This window comes from Barbatula barbatula (genome assembly GCF_947034865.1).
Source record: "Barbatula barbatula genome assembly, chromosome: 7".
Taxonomy (NCBI): domain Eukaryota; kingdom Metazoa; phylum Chordata; class Actinopteri; order Cypriniformes; family Nemacheilidae; genus Barbatula; species Barbatula barbatula.
Genome location: NC_136770.1, coordinates 21,183,924 through 21,204,418, shown reverse-complemented (window position 1 = coordinate 21,204,418; position 20,495 = coordinate 21,183,924). Strand labels below are relative to the sequence as shown.

The 20,495-nt window shown below is 37.5% G+C and overlaps 1 protein-coding gene across 1 annotated transcript in view; it reads left to right on the top strand.

Annotated features, from left to right (window-relative positions):
- Window positions 1-2,520: 2,520 nt before the first annotated feature.
- The window catches only part of ca16b (carbonic anhydrase XVI b), a 63,581-nt gene continuing 45,606 nt past the window's right edge, over window positions 2,521-20,495 (top strand). The window contains exons 1-2 of the mRNA XM_079460973.1: window positions 2,521-3,009; window positions 17,849-17,935. Of these exons, the coding sequence (XP_079317099.1) occupies window positions 2,922-3,009; window positions 17,849-17,935 (175 nt within the window). The 5' untranslated portion in view covers window positions 2,521-2,921. The remainder of the gene's footprint in view (window positions 3,010-17,848; window positions 17,936-20,495) is intronic.

Here is a 20,495-nt window from a genome sequence, read left to right as displayed (position 1 = left end):
GTGCCTTTCCGTTAGTGCGACTTCAGCCATTCCCAATTGTAAAATGTCCTTAGTGGCGAATAGCTGCGCTGTTTTTCATGAAAAGAACGTCTTTAAAGGATCCGCTCATCTTTTTAAACCTTTTTTAGTTATTTTTGTATATATATTTTTTTAGTATATCTTTCATTTTATGCCTTTTTGGTTCTTCAGCTCGTTTCTATATGTGTTTTTATTTCGTCTAATTTCTTTTGGTAATGATGAAACAAAAAACTGCCATAAGGCATCATTGGAGGGACATTGATATTTTAGCATTTGACCTCAGTCTTTAAACTTTTATGAACACCACCAATCACATAAAGCACTTTCTATGTTCTCTTATTTATTTTCTAAGAAAAAATAGAACTGTGCACAAAAACTGCGCTCGGGGAAGATCTATCAAAGCCGTGAATTATGACTACTTTTCAGATTCAATGAATTCCACAATGAAATGTATCTTCGTTTGCCTCAATAAATGCTACATAATTTATGTCATATTATACAGCAACTGTCAGCGTGTGAAATCAAAAGAAAAATAACAAAGAACCACTATATGTAAAGGACAAGGTGTGTTTGTGTGAGAAAAATATAGAATTGTTTCTTTTTGCAGGGGTCACCAGAGAGCGCTCAAGAAGTCTAGGCAGATGGCTCGCACCCTTCACGTTCAAAACACTGTGACAATCCCCAACAGCTCCTCTGAGGAAAGGGTAATTAAATACAGAATTTAATCAGATTCTTCAAATTAAAGTCCAGCTGGGCAGCTCTCCCATGCACCCTGCTGTTATCTGTCCTGTAGCCTCTTTTGTGGCTGTCTTTGGGGAGACAACTGTAGAGTGTCACACCATCACACTGGTGCACTAGTGAGAAAACCTGGGAGTGATAATTAGCGATAAAGTATTCGACTCACAGCTCTGACAGAATGATGGAGAACCATTGGCCCATGAGAACGTTCTCAGAACTTGACCTCACAACAAGGACAACATTAATGTAGTAGAGCAAAAAAGTTCTGAGAGTTGAGATAAAGTCATTTTGGAGGAAAACGTAATTAATTGTCACAATCAACAGGAAATTATTGTGGTCAAATGGAGACTACGGCTACATGGTTATCCACAAAGTTGCGTCAGGTAAATTGGAAATTTGCTTTATCTGTTAACTAATTAACAGGGTTTATTAAGTATGTAGAACATTTCGAGGCAAAGTCGATTTGGCTACATTGGTACATGAAAACAGAAGGCTCCTATAAAATAGAAATAGTAGTATACCTTGTAAGTACAAGTCAATTGAAGTACAAGTCTACTTGCATAACTCTGATTTCTATCTGAAACCTTGTATCTCCATATTCCGTGATATTGTTTTGCCACTTTATGTTTTGCAAATATCTAACCAATAAAAAGAATAAAAAATGTGACTTTGACACCACAGTATTTAATCATTTAAAAAAAATAGCTTGTTTCCTTTCACTGAAAAACAGTGAATTTGGATATCGGATATTTCAGAAGGACAGCGATGATATTTTTATGTATTGTCTGTAAATAGTTCATTTGTATTAGGATAAAATAAATTTGACTCATTTTTACACTATTTCTCAATGCTTTGTTTTGAAAATAGTTTTAGAGAAAATGCTGCCCTAATTCTCCCAGTTAGAGAGTCAAGGACGAAAATTGTATTTAAAGGATGTCCGAATGCATCATATTTTTTAAAAACATTTTATTTATTTAATATTATTTATAATAATGTGTTGTCAGTAATATTAATACATGCTCCATCATAGAGCAACTAAAGAGGTTAGTAATGCATCCCTCACATTGTGCGACATGGATGCAGAAAAAGCACCTGCACACCTGATGTACAAAAGATGCCGCGCACAGCCTCCTAATGTGTGACACTGACGTCAAAGGGTAGTCGTCAGCACCATGGATAGCGCGCGAGGGCTTGGCAAACTTTCAGCACCTCGGAGAGCGCCAGTGTCTGGGGCCAAATCCCGAAGGGAAGACATGCATGTGTTTCCCAGTAAACAAATGCGTATAGATGCACAGTATATTAAAGTATAAGTGAACTATAAGTTAGCCGATGTGAAAATGAGGACAGGTTACATTTAAGAAGCAGTCGCAGGGTAGTTTTGACACTCCCATTTCTCAATGAAGAGTGTCGGGTTGAATGACAATGTCATGCCTACTGAATTCCGCTGATAGCAGTAAGACATGACAGGATGTCTCCGCAGTTTCCTACATGTGTTTTCATAACATTGGGTGGAAAACGATGCGGAAACACGTGTTAAACCTTTGATTCGTAAGCTTGCCGTTGCATTAACCCATCAAAAAACTATCCCTATACTTACGTAAACCATATCGGATCCATTTAAAAGAGACATTATAACGAATCCTTTGCTTTTGAGTTGTCCAGTAGCCAATCGTCGCGTTGCTTCAGCCTTCGGCGCTAGGATCCAGGGGGCAGGGCTTTGATATTCCTTCCCGGCTGTAAACTAATTCCTCAGGCAAATCGCTCATATGCACAACTTCCCGGATAGAGAAGCGGAGCGCATTGAACGCGATCGACGCGATTGACTTTGTAGATGCGAGAGAGAGCAGCTGTGCAGAAGAGGATCTGAAGCGAGTGTTTTTTGCCGCCTTAAACACGAGCGTACTAAAGTGTGTCTGGCATACGTACTGGTTTGGATTAACTTGGAGAATGTAACGAGAATGTAAAGGCGACGCTACAGAAAACAGAAGTGTGCGCGGATTGCGGGCTGCCCGAAATGTCCCAAGAAACAGGCACAAGATTGGTCGCCGGTCATTATATCGCCTCGATCGTCTGAAATTATTCGAGTTGTTCAAGTTAGTGCGTTTTCTTCGTTCACGCTTTATTTGATCCGCCATTCCGTTTTGCTCTAGTAGCGCATTTTGGACATGTGGAGACCGCGAAGATCGTCTCGTTTGGGGATGTTGTGTTTGACTTTGTCAGCCCTTCTCATCCAACGCATCAGCTGTCATACCGGTAAGTGGGCCTTCGTGGTTAATATTGCATAATCGTAGCGGTGATTCATGCGTTCAATTTGCAAAAAAGTTCTAGATGGCGGATCTTTTGAATCAGATGCGTCGCATCAAGGACCATAAGACTGGTCGTGCATGTATTAGAGGACAGCTACAGCGCATCATAAAATATGCGCGGTTTAAAGTATAATAGCGCAAATACAACATGCTTTTAATGATATGCACACAGAATCGAATGTTTGGTCTTCTGGGTAAGAGAAGATTTAGTATAGGAGCACCAATGGTGTCGTGGATTTGATTGTTCCCAGGGTGATGTAATACAAACCGATAATGTTGGATCCTTAACACTTCGCTAAAATGGTCGTATTTAATTTATTTACTGTTGACTCAAGTAGACTCCATATAAAAACACTTACAGTAATCTGGCACAATATAAAACAACACATCTGAACTTTAACACGAGTTTATAAGAAGTTAGTCTAGTTGTGAGCAGATGATGTGGGATATTTGCTGTTCTAGCTCTGATCATTCTCATGGAATAGTACCTTAAATGACCTTGAAGTATATATAGTGTGTGTTTTGTGTAGTGTACAGCATAGGCTACTTGATGGACTATGCCGTGTTTCGTTGGCCGTAAAGGCGCACACAGGTTGTTCGTGCCTTGCGCATTACACCTGTCTAAACAATCAAAAATAACTGGTGCAGAGTCATACGTGCGTTCATAGTGTGCTATCAAATTTTACATATTGATTTATTGAATTGAGATTTGCTTAATACTTCATTTGCTTCATTGGCTTGCTATAGCTGTTTGTTGTGCCTGTGGGCATTACCTGGCAAATCATGTCGCAACATTTATTTAATTTTGTGCACCAGGCAAGAAGCTTAGCTTTTTAATGAAAAGGCCTTTAAGTGCCCATGCATAGTTTAACCAGATTTTTTTCAAAACTGTAAATTGTGAACAACACATCGTCTACACAAATCTTGAATTTTAAACATTTATTTATCAAAATCTATTAAGGACTAAGCGACAGACGGCTTATTCTTAAAATATTACATATTTTCTCCCTTAAACCTTGAATATGTGGTTATATTTTTATCCATTACCCCTGTTCATGTGATGTGAGACTATCATTTAATAATTGCTCCGTGTGCTCATTATCACATTACTGTTGCAAAGACATTGCACAGAATAATTATGGCGCATGTAAGCAATTAAAGCAAATACAGTCAGAAGACATAAAGTGGCTGTATTTTGAGTGGTATATGCCAAAATTCCTTTAAATGGATCATAGATGATCCACAAAATGTTATTTGGACAACTTGAACGAGCCAAGATATTAATGGAAATAAGTTTGAAAATGTGTTGAGCCTTTATTTCTTTATAATGAAAGTATGTCAGTTGATGGACAGAACATGGACAGTGATTATCTTTCAAACCTAAAACCGGAGTCTTAATAAGCCGATGGTTAAATGAATGTTAAGCAAGCATGTCATTGAAACAGTCTTAGCTAGTGCAATGGTATATGGGGAGAGGTTACATCAGGCTCAAAATCAGTAGATGTGTTATGCATATTGCAGACAGCCTGGCCACTGACGTCCCCATTGTGTTTCCCAGACTTCTCAAAAATGAAAGTACACTGCAATATTAGTTTCAGGATAGGCTGGGATTTCCCATTATATAATTATTTTTGTTTCAGAATTCCAGTTGTGTTATATGTTGTTACTCCGTCTATGTGCGTGTGCTGTTAAGGAATATACTGCAGACGGTCACAGACCTTAAAGCCGGTTTTGTGTAAAATTGAATGAACGCCCTAGAGCTACAATCTCCTGTGTGCGTTTCTAGAGATTTAAGTCTGTATCAGGTGTACAAGTTAATATCTATGGATTGTAACTCTGAACTCTAGTAGCCACGTATGTCAGTTTCTTTATGTGTTCACACCAGGGGTGTGTTCAAAAGAAGGTTAAAGATCTCAGAATACTGCCGAGGGTTTCTATCATCTCCTCTGGCTGACGCACGGCCCGGCACTACGGGAAGCTTCAGCCTGACATCAGTATCCATCAAGGGCGTCTTGTCAAAAGACACAGGCTTTTCAATGCGCTACCTCGGCCTTCGGTCTCGGTTGCGCTGCATTTGTTCTCCCCTAATGAGAAGTCTCTTCCTGTGTGATTGAAAGGCAGTCGGCGCAATAAAATCAGAAACGAACCCCTCTGCTCCTCTTCTTTTCCGCCTGTCTCCAAAATCCTGAGCTGCATACAAAACGCCTGTAAATCGTTTAATTGAAGCGGAGAGTAAAAAATCAATACGCAGGAAGCATTAAAAATAATGGGGAGCGCTGATCCAGATCCATATTTCATATCCTCAGATGGGTGTGACTTTTACAGATGTCACTGGCTCACTTTAAGCTTGCATTTTACAGTCTTTTAAACGATATTGGAATTTTCACTGTGCTGAAGTGCTTTAATATACCGTTTTTAAGTTTTAGTTCCCTCGAAGATCATTTCTGTTGTAATTCTTGACAGCAGATGCTTTTTAGACTCAGTTATGGCTTGTTAGGCTAATAAACATGAGCGTTTCACGCTGTAGTTTGTAAATATACAACACTCTTTAGTTGAAGCACAAAGCAGTGTTTTTAAAATGATGGGTTTGGAGTGGAATAAACTGGAGTTTAGATATGGATATGGTTGTATGAATTTTCATCCTGTTCGGTGCTCATGCTATGATCACAAGTTGATGTTTCTCCTATTTTTAAGATCAAATCTACAAAACACAACTGATTGGTTGCTTGTAAATATTTCAAAAGTGTTACCTAACAAAAGTTACCTTACCGACATGACTGAATTAGATGTCCGGAAATTTCTTTGTTCTTTGATTAGCGATATAATCTGTAAACAACAAAAAAAATGTGAACAAGGGGCAATGGACCTATTCTAGTTAGCCAATAAGAAGACGTTTAGACCCTTTCCCCTTGTAAATCATTTTATGCACTCTTTTGTACTTTTGCAAGAGAGATTTCGACTGGTGATAGTTCACCCAACATATATATTTTCAGGATATGTAAGGTTTTGTGTCCATACAAAGGGGTTTTGTTTGGTTACCAACGTTCTTCAAAATATCTTCTTTTATGTACTGCAGAAGAAAGAAAGTCATACAGGTTTGAAATGACATGAGGGTGTGTAAATGATGACAGAATTTTCTTTGTTGGGCAACTACCCCTTTAAAAGGTGTAAAGAGAACGAATACACAAGATGGTAGTCCAATATCAAAATTTTGCAAAGTGATATGTAGAGATATGCGTGTTATATTAACAGTAAAATAATCTTCAGCGTTTTGTTCTCTATTATGATAGTAAATGAATTACAATTTTACACAAAGTAGCACTATAGAAACAAAGAGATCACGATAAAGTGTAACCCTGCCTCATTTTGGAAAAAACGCTTTTCTCCCTTACCAGCTGAGTCGGCCAGAGCAGTCTAGATATTTAAATTTTTATTACATGTGCAGCGCACAACTTGAGCCTGAAAGCTCGGGTCAGAGATTCTTCAGCCACAAGCTCTGCGCGAGTCTTTTATCATATGCTTCCAATTGCTTTGGATTTCATGCACCGGTTGATGAAGGACCCTGACCTGGTCATTCTTGTATCGATTACCGGCTCATGGTCCAATCACCCACAACAATGACACAAGCAAACCTCGATGAAAGGCTTAGGATGTTAGAAATGAAAGACTATGATTACTTCTGGTGGATCACGGCCTTGTTAGGTGGTAGTACATAAGCAGCGGGTGAAAGGCTCAAAGCTACATGCGGTATATGTATGAAATTGATCTAATTACACGTTTTGATCGAGTTAATTAGTTGTCAGTTCATGTTACCCCTTTACAATGATTCTTTTAATTATGCGTTATTTTAAGAGAGAGGTTATATTATCTTAATATTATGATTGATTAGTGCCCTTAATAGGCTGACAGCTTCTGGAGCTTTGGAGTGGATCTCTATTTCTCACGCGTACTCTCTTTCCTCCTCGTCTCTTTTCAATTACTCTCTTTCTGACCTTAATACTTTTGAAGTTTAAAAGTATGAGAGAGTTATCTCACCGGGAGTTGTAGGAAGTCTATCCAAAACGCTCAGAAAAGTGGCTATTTCCTGCCTTCACATTTAGTACAGATAGTTGAAGTTGATGTGCAAATAGCATGCTATGACACCCAGTTTCAAGAAAAATAAATACAAACTAAAAACAGCTAACATCAAAATAAATTATATGATGAAATGATATGGTATAATGGTATAGAATAAATAATAAAAATAAAAATTACATTGAACTTATATAGCAATAAAAAGTAAATTTAACATAAAAATTCTAATGAAACATGAAATCAATATATATATATTATTTCAATATTATCAATAAAACTAAAAAAATTAATAAATTAACTGTTTTGTGAGCAGTATGTAATATAAGTTAATGGAAAATGAAATTTTATGTAAAAAAATTATAATACAGTAATAAAGATGTGCTGTATTTTCTCAAATAAGAAGGCAAAGTTTTATCTATTCACGATTTTGGGAATTCTGGTTAAAATGTGGTTTATAATACAGTGACTCTTCTAAAGGTTGTAACACACTCACCCGATTGCTTCATAATTAGAAAGGAAAATGTGTTTGCCCTTACCTTAAACCTATAACATGTGATTAATCCAGCTAATGGATTTACCCAAGTCTTTGATAGACTTAGTCAATGAAGCGTTTAGCTATAGCAGGTAAGTCCTCAGTGTTAGCCTTGGCAGCTTTGATGATGGCTACCGGTCTGAGAGACTAAGTCTATAGGGATCCTCATTACTCTGTAATTATCTTTCACACCAGGCAGATGTTAAAGGCATTCTCTGCTCTTAAAAGCCTCAATAGAATTGAACCTTTTGCAGCCTACTTTGCCATTTTCATTTTATTTGTGAATTATCGCGTGGACCCCTATGAAAATATTTAAAACAGACCGAGCTTCTGTTTCACCATTGGCTTTTCCACTGAGGAAGTCGTACTGTATAGCTGTTTAAAATAGGTCAGTCCTCGCACCAAACAATGAAACAATAGACCATCGCCAGTTCCATAAATACAGGATAAAGCCAGGATGTTAGGGGTTTGTGGACACAATGTGGGCTGGCTTGCTTTGACTCCAGTCTTTTATGGCATGGGGGTTCTGCCTATAGATAGGATCTTTTTCCTTTCGGCATTGACTGGAAATTAAATGAATGAGCATGTCTAGCGCTTGTACTTTAGATCTTATTGAGTTACAATAGGCCATCGCTGTGTATGCTGAGGTTGAGGAAGTCATCCCACACGCTTTCCTGTTTCTGTCTTTCTCTTGAAGCAGTTGACGGATATTTAGTGGCGTCTGCTGAGCTATTGCCGCTTGCAATGCTTTTTACATACAAATTTAGCTTGTAACTCATCCTACACAGTTAGCTAACTTTGCAACTGTATGGCTTTTGGAGGCCAGACAGCCTGTATGTTTGCTTAGCAACTAGAGTTGCTTCTTTTGCCTGACAGATGAAAACATTGCATTGATTTAGAATGAAAAAGCCTCATTTAGAAATCACAATATCATCCCACGATATTTACTAAAATGGGATATGCACTATGAGTTACGATAATGTGTGTAGTCAAGTAATAAAAATGTATTTAAAATGTATAAAAATATTACAAAAATCATATGGACTGTTTTGCAAGACAAAAACAGTACTGGTCCAGAAGGATATAAGTAATGGTCCAATGTGTCATTTTTAGGGGCTCTATTTACAGAAATATAATATAATATACATAACTATGTTTCAAGAAGTGTACAGACCTTACATAATGAATCGTTGTGTTTTTATTGCATTGGAATGAGGCTATTTCTATCTACATACACTGCGGGTCCCTTTACATGGAGCTCACCATGTTGTTTCTACTGTGTGTTTTGTGAATACGTTATCTCCTCCAGCAGAGAAGCGAAAATGTGATGACATCTTAGTTCTGGGTCAGCCACCGTAGGGCTTCGAAAGCGAGTTAGCCGTTGGTTGCGATTCGCAACCTCACCGCTAGATGCCATGGATTTTATACACTGGACCTTTTAATCTTAAAGAGGTTTTTTGTTACATTGTTTTGTTTTGATAGTTGTTTATTGGGGCCAAGCCCCAGGGGCTATGGCTACTACTGCTTCTGTTGGTATTCATCTATTTCTTCAGGGCAGAGTAGATCGTTTGGAAAATGCTAAAGTCTGCCTGCTAGCAGTGCAATCATACGTTCCCTCCCTCTCGCGAATCATCATCCAAAGCCACGCCTCCTCCAAAACACATGAGCGCGCACACAGACCAGTAGATGTGGGATCGGTTCCAGTGAAGTCATGTCACATTCACCGGTGAGAAAAAACTTTTCTGGACAGGACTGCCTACTCTGCCTCAAACCCTATTAGAGTGTATGACAGGCCTATGAACCGTAACTCATTCTATAGCCATCAGCAGTTCAAAGATTAGAAAAATGTCTGTTTTTGCCTTTTAACTTTGGATATGTTTGTCGGAAAATTATGATCTCGGTGTCTACGGATTCCTCGGGTCATGCCGGATCTTATGATTACAGATTTTTCACGATTGGATGATCGGCTGCGTCCGCCATTTTGAATGTTGTCATAAATCGTGATCAATTTTAAATTGTATGGTATATGTGCTTCAAGTTTGCTAATACAGTCCAGGAAGTACACGTGGCGTTTCAAGACAGCGCCACCAAGCGTTCATGAGATATGACGCTTTATATATAATTGCTTATAACTCTTGAACTCTTTGTCTTAAATTCGTTTTCTGACATTATTTCTCCTGGTCCGTGCTGATTCCATTGATGCTTGTCTTTTTCTAACATTCGGCTCCTAACTTATTATAAAGTATATGAAAATGTCGCTGCTCATTTGATGAAAGTGGTCTATTTTGTTTCCAAGCTCCGCTTCTTCGGACCGAGCCGCACGGAGATGTCCAAACTGTTTTTTTATTTCTTGGGCGATTTTTCGAGAAATACCTCTTCAAAGTTGACTGTGCCATCTTTCTCGTATTCAACTATTCTGACTGGATGTAACGTTGTGTGCATTATGCAAAATGATCTTCTCGAGTTCATTCTCACCTTTGTACTTTTGTCTACGCTCTTATTTCAGCCCCTTTCGACTGGGCCCATGTCAATGTTTGGAGCTCTGAATGGTCTCCTTGGGATGCTGGGTCAAGCATGATAACTGAGTGAACAACTAGATAAACCGCAAACCTCGGGTACAAGAGATCACTGGTTCAAAGCCCGAGTGGTGCGAGTGTTGTATTTAAACGTTTAGTCTAAAATTGCATTTCATTCTCTATGATTTGTCTACAATTTGATTTCATTCTCACCTACTTTTCATATCCTGTTTGCTTCTCACTTACGTTTGATATCTGCCAGTTTTTGCTCATGCTGCTATAGTTCCAGACAGCACTTATGTGTTTGGCTGAGTGGTGCAACTTGTTAAACCCACGCCTTGAAACTTCGTGCTTGGTGGTTCGAAACATGTGTCAGTCAGTCTTGTATTTAATTTCGTTCTCACCTTTTCTTCAATAACCGTTTTCCCTCTCACATAAGTTCTCTATCTGCCGTTTTCTTTTGTTGCTCTGTACTTAGGGGGGCTTGGCCCCATGTCTCTGCTTAAAGGTATATTTTGTCATAATGATTGTGTAGTGTTTAAAAATGTAATGAGAAAGTAAACTGGTCATCTTACAAAATGATCTATACCCAAAAAAATATATAAACTATTTATATTGACCTAAAAATTTGACAATATATCATTTGTGAAATATTGAAATTTAAAAATTTTTGCTAATTTTAACAATCTGCACATTTGCCTTATTTCTGTAGTTTTTATATCTTGCAGTCCTACATACTGACCTGGGAGTGGGCAACAGTCTTGGCAACTCTCTGGCAACCGTTTAGTATACCCTAGTAACCACTCAGTTGGAAAAACAGTGTGTTTTAGAGTTTTGGTTAATAAGTATTCAGTGAAAAGAATGAGGATTCACTTCCGTCTCTCTAAAGTCGTGCAACTGTATTCTGAAAATGTTTTTTACTAATGAAAAATTTTCTGTTCCAGTGATTTCACTGCTTGTAAGCTGGTTTCACCTGTGAAGACACATGATCTCAGTCGGCTCTTTAACCTTTTTAGACAAATTCCACCGGGTCAACAAGCAATTGTAAACACAAACCGCAAAAATAGATTATAAAGCCGGAGCAGGAAGCAGAGGCCCAGTTAAATATAACTTGAGACAGAAAGAGAGAGACCATTGGCTCTCATTTTTCCCTTTGAAAAGCCACTGGAACGAAAGCAGATTACATTTCTTTGTGGACGCAGGGAAAAATCACTCACATGTCGAATCATTTATCAAAGGGTTGTCAGCGCACACGCGGAGCCCGTGAGCGAGGTTTATATATCGGTGCACGTCAGATGTTTAGGTGGAAAGGAGGAGCCCGAGCATCCATTATGCTTCACTGACCTTATCCGCTTCCAGGTATGCTCGTGGCATGTTTGCCCTTTGAGGACCTGCTTTAGAACACCGTGTAAATGTCCGTCGTGCCATTTAAGGATGTTGTGTGGCGGATTTAGAGCTTTCAGTAAAGGTCAAATAAGAGAGGTATTGCTAAGGAACTTGAGTAGTGTAGACGATAGACTCACCTGCTGTGACCTGTGTGGTAAATAAGGATGCGTCTGCATCCCCAAACTTGTTCGTTTACTGATTACTTGTCGGCCCGTTTTGCTTTTGACAAAAATCTCTTGTCACAAAAGCTCTTTTTACTGAACTGTTTCTTTTATCCTGGGCAACAAGAGTGGAAATCTGAATAGCTTTTTGTTACCTAGGGTTTAACATGAGCCATGTTTTGGCACAGGCCTTGAAATAACCAGCTTGAATTTACCCGCTTGATGTTTGCAGTTCATAAAACCTTCGTACTTTCTATTAGAAACATTTTCTAAAAACGGTATCCCGTGACTTGTTTTTTAAAAGACCACCAGAAGCACACATGAAATCCACATCATCTAAGCATCTATTCACGTTATAGTGTTGTTTGAAATTATACAAACTGCCCCACTCAATTTTCTGTCTATACCCTGCAAGCATTTCACACTTCTTCCCAGCATGGGACTCGGAGACGTCATTATTGTTTCATCGTAACTCTTTTGATTTTGTTCTTGTATTGAAGCTTCCCATTCTTTACTTAGATGCTTACCCATTTATTATATATACATACAGTAACATATATTATGATAAATGAAATGAATAATACAATTATCTCTTTAAAACGAAAAATACTCATTTTAAAATGAAGTATTAAATGTATTTTAGTAACCCTCTCTACAATGCTGCAAGTGTACATCCACACATTGAACTGATAAATATTCTTTATTTAAAGAGTAGCTGTTGCATAGTATCTTCAAAGTGTCTTTAGTTGAATCACATTTTAAAAGACATAAGCAAAAGGCATGCTCCTTCTCCCGCTCTCCGTGGTTGATGCATGGGCGTGCTCTTTCTTCTCGCTCTGGCAGGTTGACACATGGGCATGCTTTTCCAGGAAAATTGTCCAATAAGCACTTGGATCAAACATCTATTTAAATAAAGATCAGTAAATAATGAAAACTTAAATTATATAAGAAAGTGTTAACTGTTAAGGGTTAACTATAATAAGCAATATCGTGTGTAATTCTGTATATAAGCCTGTGCAAATCAGACTTTGACACGGATGTCTCTTTTGAAATAATAGTTTTAAATATTAATAAATTGGTGCTAATTCATACAAACAGTTTGTTTCCATCTCGTGGTTGTGTGTTTCAAATAGCAATTATTATGAATTCTCTGCAAAAACAGCACAAACCTCTCGTACATTATGTTTGATGAGAACCGTGTCGACTTTAGTGGTGGGTGTTTGGGCTTAATTAAACCTTTTGAGTTCTCATGTTAAAGTGAGATGGGCTATTTTCAGATCTCTTGTGGGAGTATGGGTTGTTTGTGTATTATGGCGGAGTCCGCTGAGAAGCTTATGTGATCATGGTAACTGTAGCTGTGTGTTGTCCAAGGTAAATAACCAGAGCATCTGGCAGGTCGGTGGTTTACAGAACAGATTAACAAAACTAAATGCAATGTTTGATTTAGTTTAGTAACTGCTACAATGTTTAGATTTGAACAAAGGATATGGGGATTTGAACATAAAAGTATTAACCTTACAGGTTTAAATTACCTTGTACTGTTTTATCTAGACATAAATTGGACTGCAATTTGTCTGACTTGTAGAAAATAATCGGTGCTTCAAAGTGATCAAAGTTTCAATGTACAGTTATATGTACGCATTCCTCTATATTAAAGCCACATATATAATAAACAAAGCTTACAGTGCAATAATAAATAACTCATTTTGAAGTCTCGAGAGAATTTGGGAGATTTCCTGTGTTCACGATCAGGACTCTGTTTGAAAATCTGTTTGTGTCTTCGTCACATCACGGCCCACCACACATTATAGGAGCAAAATTATTAAATCTAGGATTTTTTCTTTTCATGTTTGTGGTCTCTCGCCGTTTAAAACCCTTATAAGATTTATAAAATATTTTGGTGTGGCCCCAGCATTACATGTATACTTTACATAAAAAGCATGTAGCTTGGGATATCAATGGACAAGATTGTACATTTAATCGCTCAACCATGCTGATCAGTACTTGACATCACAGGAAGACATGTAATGTTGGGTTTTAAAAGGGAGCTCACGTCTGCCATCACTTTGCATGCATCTACCCGTTTGCCCGCATCTAGGTTACCGCGGTTACCTGGTTCCCTGATATTTATTTTCTACAGCTATCCTGTAGCTCAGTGGCTAGAGCATGGCAATTGCAATGCCAAGGTCATGGGTTCGATCCCGAGGGATTGCACATTCTTAGAAACAAATCTATAGTGTAATGCACTGTAAGTCGCTTTGGATAAAAGTGTCTGCCAAATGCGTAAATGTAAATAAAAATATTATATTTGTGAGCTCAGAGGCACCATTTCATCTTTAAAGTATTTGGCTGCCCACCTGGTATCACAATATGCCAGCGCACACATTGCCTCCCTCTCGTATGCCTCACATCAACACACGCAGCCTGTCACCTTCAGCAAATCATCTTCCCTTCACTTTATTTGCGCTTTCCCTCCTGTGTCACACACCAGACATGCAAACACATTCCCTCTGAGAACCGGTCTGCCGAGGTGGCACCTGCTGATTCGTAGCTGCTGTTGTGAAGGCCCACAGGAAAGTGCTTTAAACGAATCCTACTTAAGCACTAAACGACTGAGCGCTGTATTTTAGATCGAAACCCAATATTAACCCTTTGTAACAAACAATGGAAAATCATTTGTTTACTCTTTAACATTGATAAACAGTTTCTGATAGCGGAAGCTGATAATACTCAGTCTACGTGGCAGTCCTTCTGGGATTAAACAATGAACGAACCCAGACAGGTCGCTAACCAATCAGAGGGGTTTTAATGCTTACTAACCAATAAGAGTGGACGTAATTGCTGCAATGGAGAGAATCGACTTGGTGCAGCCACTAATTAATCTCCAAAGTAATGATGCAAGTGAGGGCAAGAACCAAGTGAAGGATCGGAAAATCTGTTTACGCTGTAGAAGCAGCCATGCTGGGTGTCTTCACCCACGAGACCGAGTCACTTTTAAGCACTTTGAAGTGAGGTAAAACGAGGAACTCCACTTCAGCTCGGAGAAGGACACAGTGTCGATTAAATTGAAAGGGATATGCTTTATTTAAGCCTACGCATATGTATTGCATTGCAAATACAGTTTACTGAGAAGTTAAACATTTTCTATAGCTTTTTGATGTTTGACATTGTTTGTCACTGTAATGGGTCATTGTACAGAAAAAAAACGGTCTGCACGATCTCCTTTTGTAGCTGCAACCTTCACCTCTATATCGCCATCTGTGTTTGAAACTTAAAATTGCAGGTTACTTTTTTTCTCGTGCATGAAGTCAAATGTTATCGAATGATAAATCATTATTACATGCTGAAAAGTAAAAAAAAAGATAATTTGTGGATTTCTGCTTCAAAGGTCCAATGTGTATTTTTTGGAGGATCTATGTGCAGAATGCAATATGCATTAACGCCACAGTATCCCTTAATGGACAAACCGCTATACAGAGTGCATTTCGTAAATACGTTATCGCCTAAGGCAAAGAAATGACGACATCTAAGTTCCATGTCAGCAACCGAAGTGCTTCGAAAGGGAGGAGTGAAGTGAGCCGTTGGTTGCAATTCATAACATCACCACTAGATCCTGCTAAATTTCATACAGTGTACCTTTAAAGAAAGTTTCTTTTGTCATTTGTTTATACCAGTAAAAGTACTTTTAAGGGTCAAATAATAAGTCGTGTAGCTTATTAAGGTGACCACAGATTTGTCACTTTGCACAAAGACCCAGATGTACTGATAACAGCTTCTTCCTGATGTGATCAGCCATATGGTTCAAAAGCAGGAAAACGGAAGCTGTTCATTACTACAAAGTTGAGCATAAAAAGGCCGGTGTTATTCAGACTTTTAATTGTGTCATGGAAACATGAGGGGGTTCTCACCAGGAAGCTTTGAAACACACAGAGCACGATAAGCAAGACCGTTCCAAAGCCAAGTGGAGAATAACAGAGCACACCAGACTCAGCGGGAGAAACTTGTACTTTTAGGGTACTGGCGCTTGAAATATTTATATGTCTGGAGGTGAAAATCAATCCAGCAACCCAGCATTCATCTTTCTAATGCACACCAGGAAGTGTGCACTTCAATACTTTTGATTTTATCTAGTCATTTCCACCAGTCTGTGGTACCTTGAACCACTTTTCCAACTTGTTGCAATAATATACAGTGAAAATATTAGAACTGTAAAGGGATACAGAGATGTTTATTATAATTAAGGATTCATCTAAGATTTCCCACTAACATAATTAACCTCAGGTTATATTAATTATGCATTATGCAAGTTCTTCCGTAACTTAGATAAACAAAATTATCTACTAAAATTTTTTCAAGTTAAATTCTGACAGTTGACTTTACACAGAGGAAGAGCATTTGACCTGCCGCCTGAATACCGGCATCATTAAAATAACTACAGTATTTTTAAATATAAGCAATCATTACGCAGGGTTGCGAATCTATCAAGCATCTGTAAAGAAAAGATAAAAACTTGCTCAGATACGTTGACTCAATAGCTAACTACTGTACATTATATTCAGAACTCTTCAACTGTAGTTTGGAACAAATGGATGAAAGGTTTTCACAAAGCACATGGCAAATAATCATGGTCATGGTCATCTACAAAACTAAAGTTCATTTCTGACTTCTCAGGGACAAAAAGTCCTGAATAAATTAGAAAAAAGGGTCACCACAAAAAATAATCTGAATAAAATTAAAAAATGGGTCACCATTCACCTGAGCGGCGGAGAAAGTGAGTTTTTGCTCAAAAAGTAAAGCTCTACATTTGTTTCTGAGTATGTGAATGTCATTGGCATTGCTAGTACCATCCTCTAACCACTGAGCTACAGGAAAGCTTGTTTATAATATATTTATAAAATATTCCAAATGAAAATATGGTTTCTTTGCAGAAAATTGAAATTGGACAGACTGGTCAAAATAACTAATCTTATAAATCTAATGTGATCTTATATACTGCAAATATTTATGTTTACATTAATGTTTAAACAACATGTTTTTACATGTATTTTAGGATCAGTTCAAAAATGAAAATATAATGGAACAAGCCGTTTTTTCTTTCATTCCTCTATCTTTCAGTCTTTTACATCGCCGTTGGGTGACTTTGTCATTCCTGGCGTTTGTTTCTAGTGAAATCGAACAGACACTGGACTGGAATTGCCACAATACATGTAGAAATGCGGATTAAAGGCAAAACTAGAGCATTCTCTTTCATTTTCCCACATCTGCATATATATATATATATATATATATATATATATATATATATATATATATATATGTGTGTATGTGTAATTGGATTTAATTATTTCTGAGGTACTTTAATTTATGAGTAGATGCATTTATGAACTCTCACATGATTGGTGAATAGAAGGCCCGGCGATCGAAAAGAAACTTTCTGTTTGTCAAGCGTGACCTGCTATTACTCGTTCAAAATTACAAATTCACTTTCTTTGTAATTATGGCAACCAGAACTTTAGCTAGCGTGGGTGTTTGAGGGTCTGGAGCCCTGTTGTGTGGTCTTTAAGGGTTATTATTAGTGCTCTTATTACTTTTGATTGCCTCATCGAGAGTCACTGCATGGGAGCGTTTCTTATGGTCTGGGTTCTGAGGTAGGATTTCTACCTTCTCGAAGTGTAAGCCTGCTCTAAACCAAAACAGGAATACAGAGATATGCATAATCGAGGGCAATGTTTCCCAAACGTACAAAGCATCCATCTGTGCACCTCTTTGTAACCACACAAATAGACTACCATGAATTAAATTTAAATGTATTAATGTTACAGAATTTGAACAGTAATATTGGCTATGTCAATATTATTACAAGCGTTTACCGTTTAACACAATGCAACTGTGCGCAAGGTGACTTTTTGAAGTCTGTTTTGTACACAATGTCTGAGTGTATGTGTGTCTGTATTTATTGTTCATGTGTTTATAACCTTGTTAAGGTTTATTTTGCAACAATGAATTTACATTATCTACCGCAGTTTTTTTCTTATTGACAATAATGTGTTGCATTGTTTGCTTTGATGTTTTTTGGAAAAGTGCCCATTATTGTTTCCTCTCATTTATCTCCGACAGTTCCACGTGTGGAAACTGAGGGTCATGGCATCTCGGACACCCAAAGAGAGCGGAGGGCAGCTGGGGAACCCTATTGGGCGTATTCAGGTGAGTCATGTTTTTCTTTACCCAATAAACAATGCTTGTGTACCCTCAGCGCCTGGAAGCTATAGCAACATTGTTTACTCAGCACAGGCTTATCTGTCCTTGGGGATTCAACCCTGTGGGGAAATTCAATATGTATATTTCCTTTAAAATCCTGCAGGTGGATTTGGTTTAATAGTTTAGGTTTTAACAGCAGAAAAAAACTTTAGAGTCAGTAGACAGAATCAATGATAATGTTGAATGCTTTATCTCAGACCGGGCATTTTTACATAATCTATAACTCATCTAGCTCAGCAGATTTTACTGGAAACGATGCTGGATTTCTTTTATTGAAGACCTCTTGAGCATTTGAATGAGTTATAAAACTGAATCAATAAGTGACAGGCATGAAGTCAATAATAACTGTTTTATCGGTTCACTCTTTGTCAGTCTTTTCTCTCCAGCTCATTCTTGGTCGTTTTACATTTTTGTCTTCTTTTTTCTTTCTCTTCCCTCTGGGCTGTTCGCTTCATCAGCTTTGACAGATCAGTGTTGGGTAGCTCTTTGACAGATTTCTGACTTCTGTTGGTGCTCAGAGAAAAATAAGAACATGTGTGCCCCTGGTTCCAGCACCCCTTTAGCATGGAGTGGTTTTTAAATGGTGCTTTTCCTTTCTCTCACGTTTCCTGGCAGCCATATGTGTGTTTATGATGTGAAGTCGTGTGACAAGCCCTTCAAGGTTTTCTCCCTCGGCGTGCTTGCTGTAATAGGCAGCGCAGCATTTTTGAAAGGTCGTTTTCGTGATCCAATGATCTATGTCAAAAAGAAATTTCTTTGGTTGTTATTCAAGTCTTTGTATAGGAAATGAGATTTCTTGAAAAGCATGGAATGTGCCAGCATTTGTTTATATCGAGAGCAAACAGAGACTTTCAAGTATGCCTCCTGTTTCCCAGATTTTCTCCTAAGAGAAGACTGAAGTAATCTCTTACGTAATGTCTTCTCTTAAGCTACAGATATCTTAATGTGTGCTCAAAATTGACACAGTTCTCTGCAGTGAACATTATACTGAGAGGTTGAATAAAAATTCAACATTTTTCATTAAATTCATCAAAATTATTTGGCTGCTATATCCACAGTACTAGCTTAATATCTTTAAGAACGGTTCACATCATAACAATAACAATATGCAGCCATGGAAATAATTAAGAGACCATTTCAAAATCCGTTTTTCTTAGTTTACAATTGACCATTTATATGTGTTTAGGTAAAATTATCCTTTTTGTTTCATTCTGTGGACTAAATATTTCTCCCAAATTTCAAAGAAAGTTTCTATTTGCATTTATTAGCAAAAAATGAAATCTGGAGAAACAGATCAAAATAACAGAAAAGATGATCTGTATTTTTTGAGACCTCAAATACTGAAAATAAAATAAGTTCATCTGATATATTTGCAATGATCTTTTATGTGATAACCTCGATTTTTATCACAGTTTTATCACAGCATTTTGTCATGACATGCTGTCAGTTTTTCACATTGCTGTTGGATGAATTTATGTCTGGTTTGATTTTGTTGAAACTCTACATACACTGGACTGGTATGATCTGAATAAATTAAAATTTGGAATTGTCTTAAATTTTTATATATTGAAATGATAACAATAATAGCGTCCACACCAACAGAACTACATTTGTTCTAAGCTCACGAGCTGCAGTTTCACATTTTAAATGCGTTAGCCCCTTAAATTTGAATGGATTTCTATTTGCTGTCAATGTTTTATCATTCATGAGGTGGAACGATCAGACTGAAATCCCAACAATATCATTTCCCTGCATCATTACAGTAGTGTAATTGAATCTCTTAAATAGAGAATGTCCTTGGTGTGAATGAGTTTTTGATCTAGTCAAAATTAGTTTTAGTTTAGTTTAAATTAATTTAGTTTAAACTTTAAATTCAAACACACAACTCTATTTAGTCTCCTCGTATATAAAAGATGCACAAATGAGCAATAAAATGTTCATTTGGTTTTGAATCAGGATTTCTCTATACAGTCTTTTGAACAGGTTGTTTTTTTACGTAAGGATTTTTCTGATAGCTTTTATGAGGCTGTAGTTGGTATGAAGGGTTTATGATTCAACACAGAAGCAAGCAATAGCTGCCTGTCGCATGTGGATTCATATTGACTTGTTTTTCTCCACTCTCTAGTCACTTTAACTGTCACTTTTTATGTTTTAGAATCAATTTCATTGTTTTGCAGCATGTCCGTTTCAGAGAAATGCTTTCTGTTTTAACTGTCAAGTAAAACCTTTTCCCAAAATCACCAGGTGGTCTGACTTCAGCACGTGTGAAGAGACGGCCGTCTACATTTATATTATATTATATAAGTAATATTTCACCCAAAAAAATTAAATTTCTTTCATTTACTCACCCTCTTGTCATATCAAACCGGTTTGACTTTATTCTACAAAACATAAAAGAAGATATTTTGAAGAATGTTGATAACCGAACAACGGTGGCACCCATTCACATTGATTTTGTGTCCATTGAAGAATTGAATGGCTAGCGCAGTTGTTCACTACCAACATT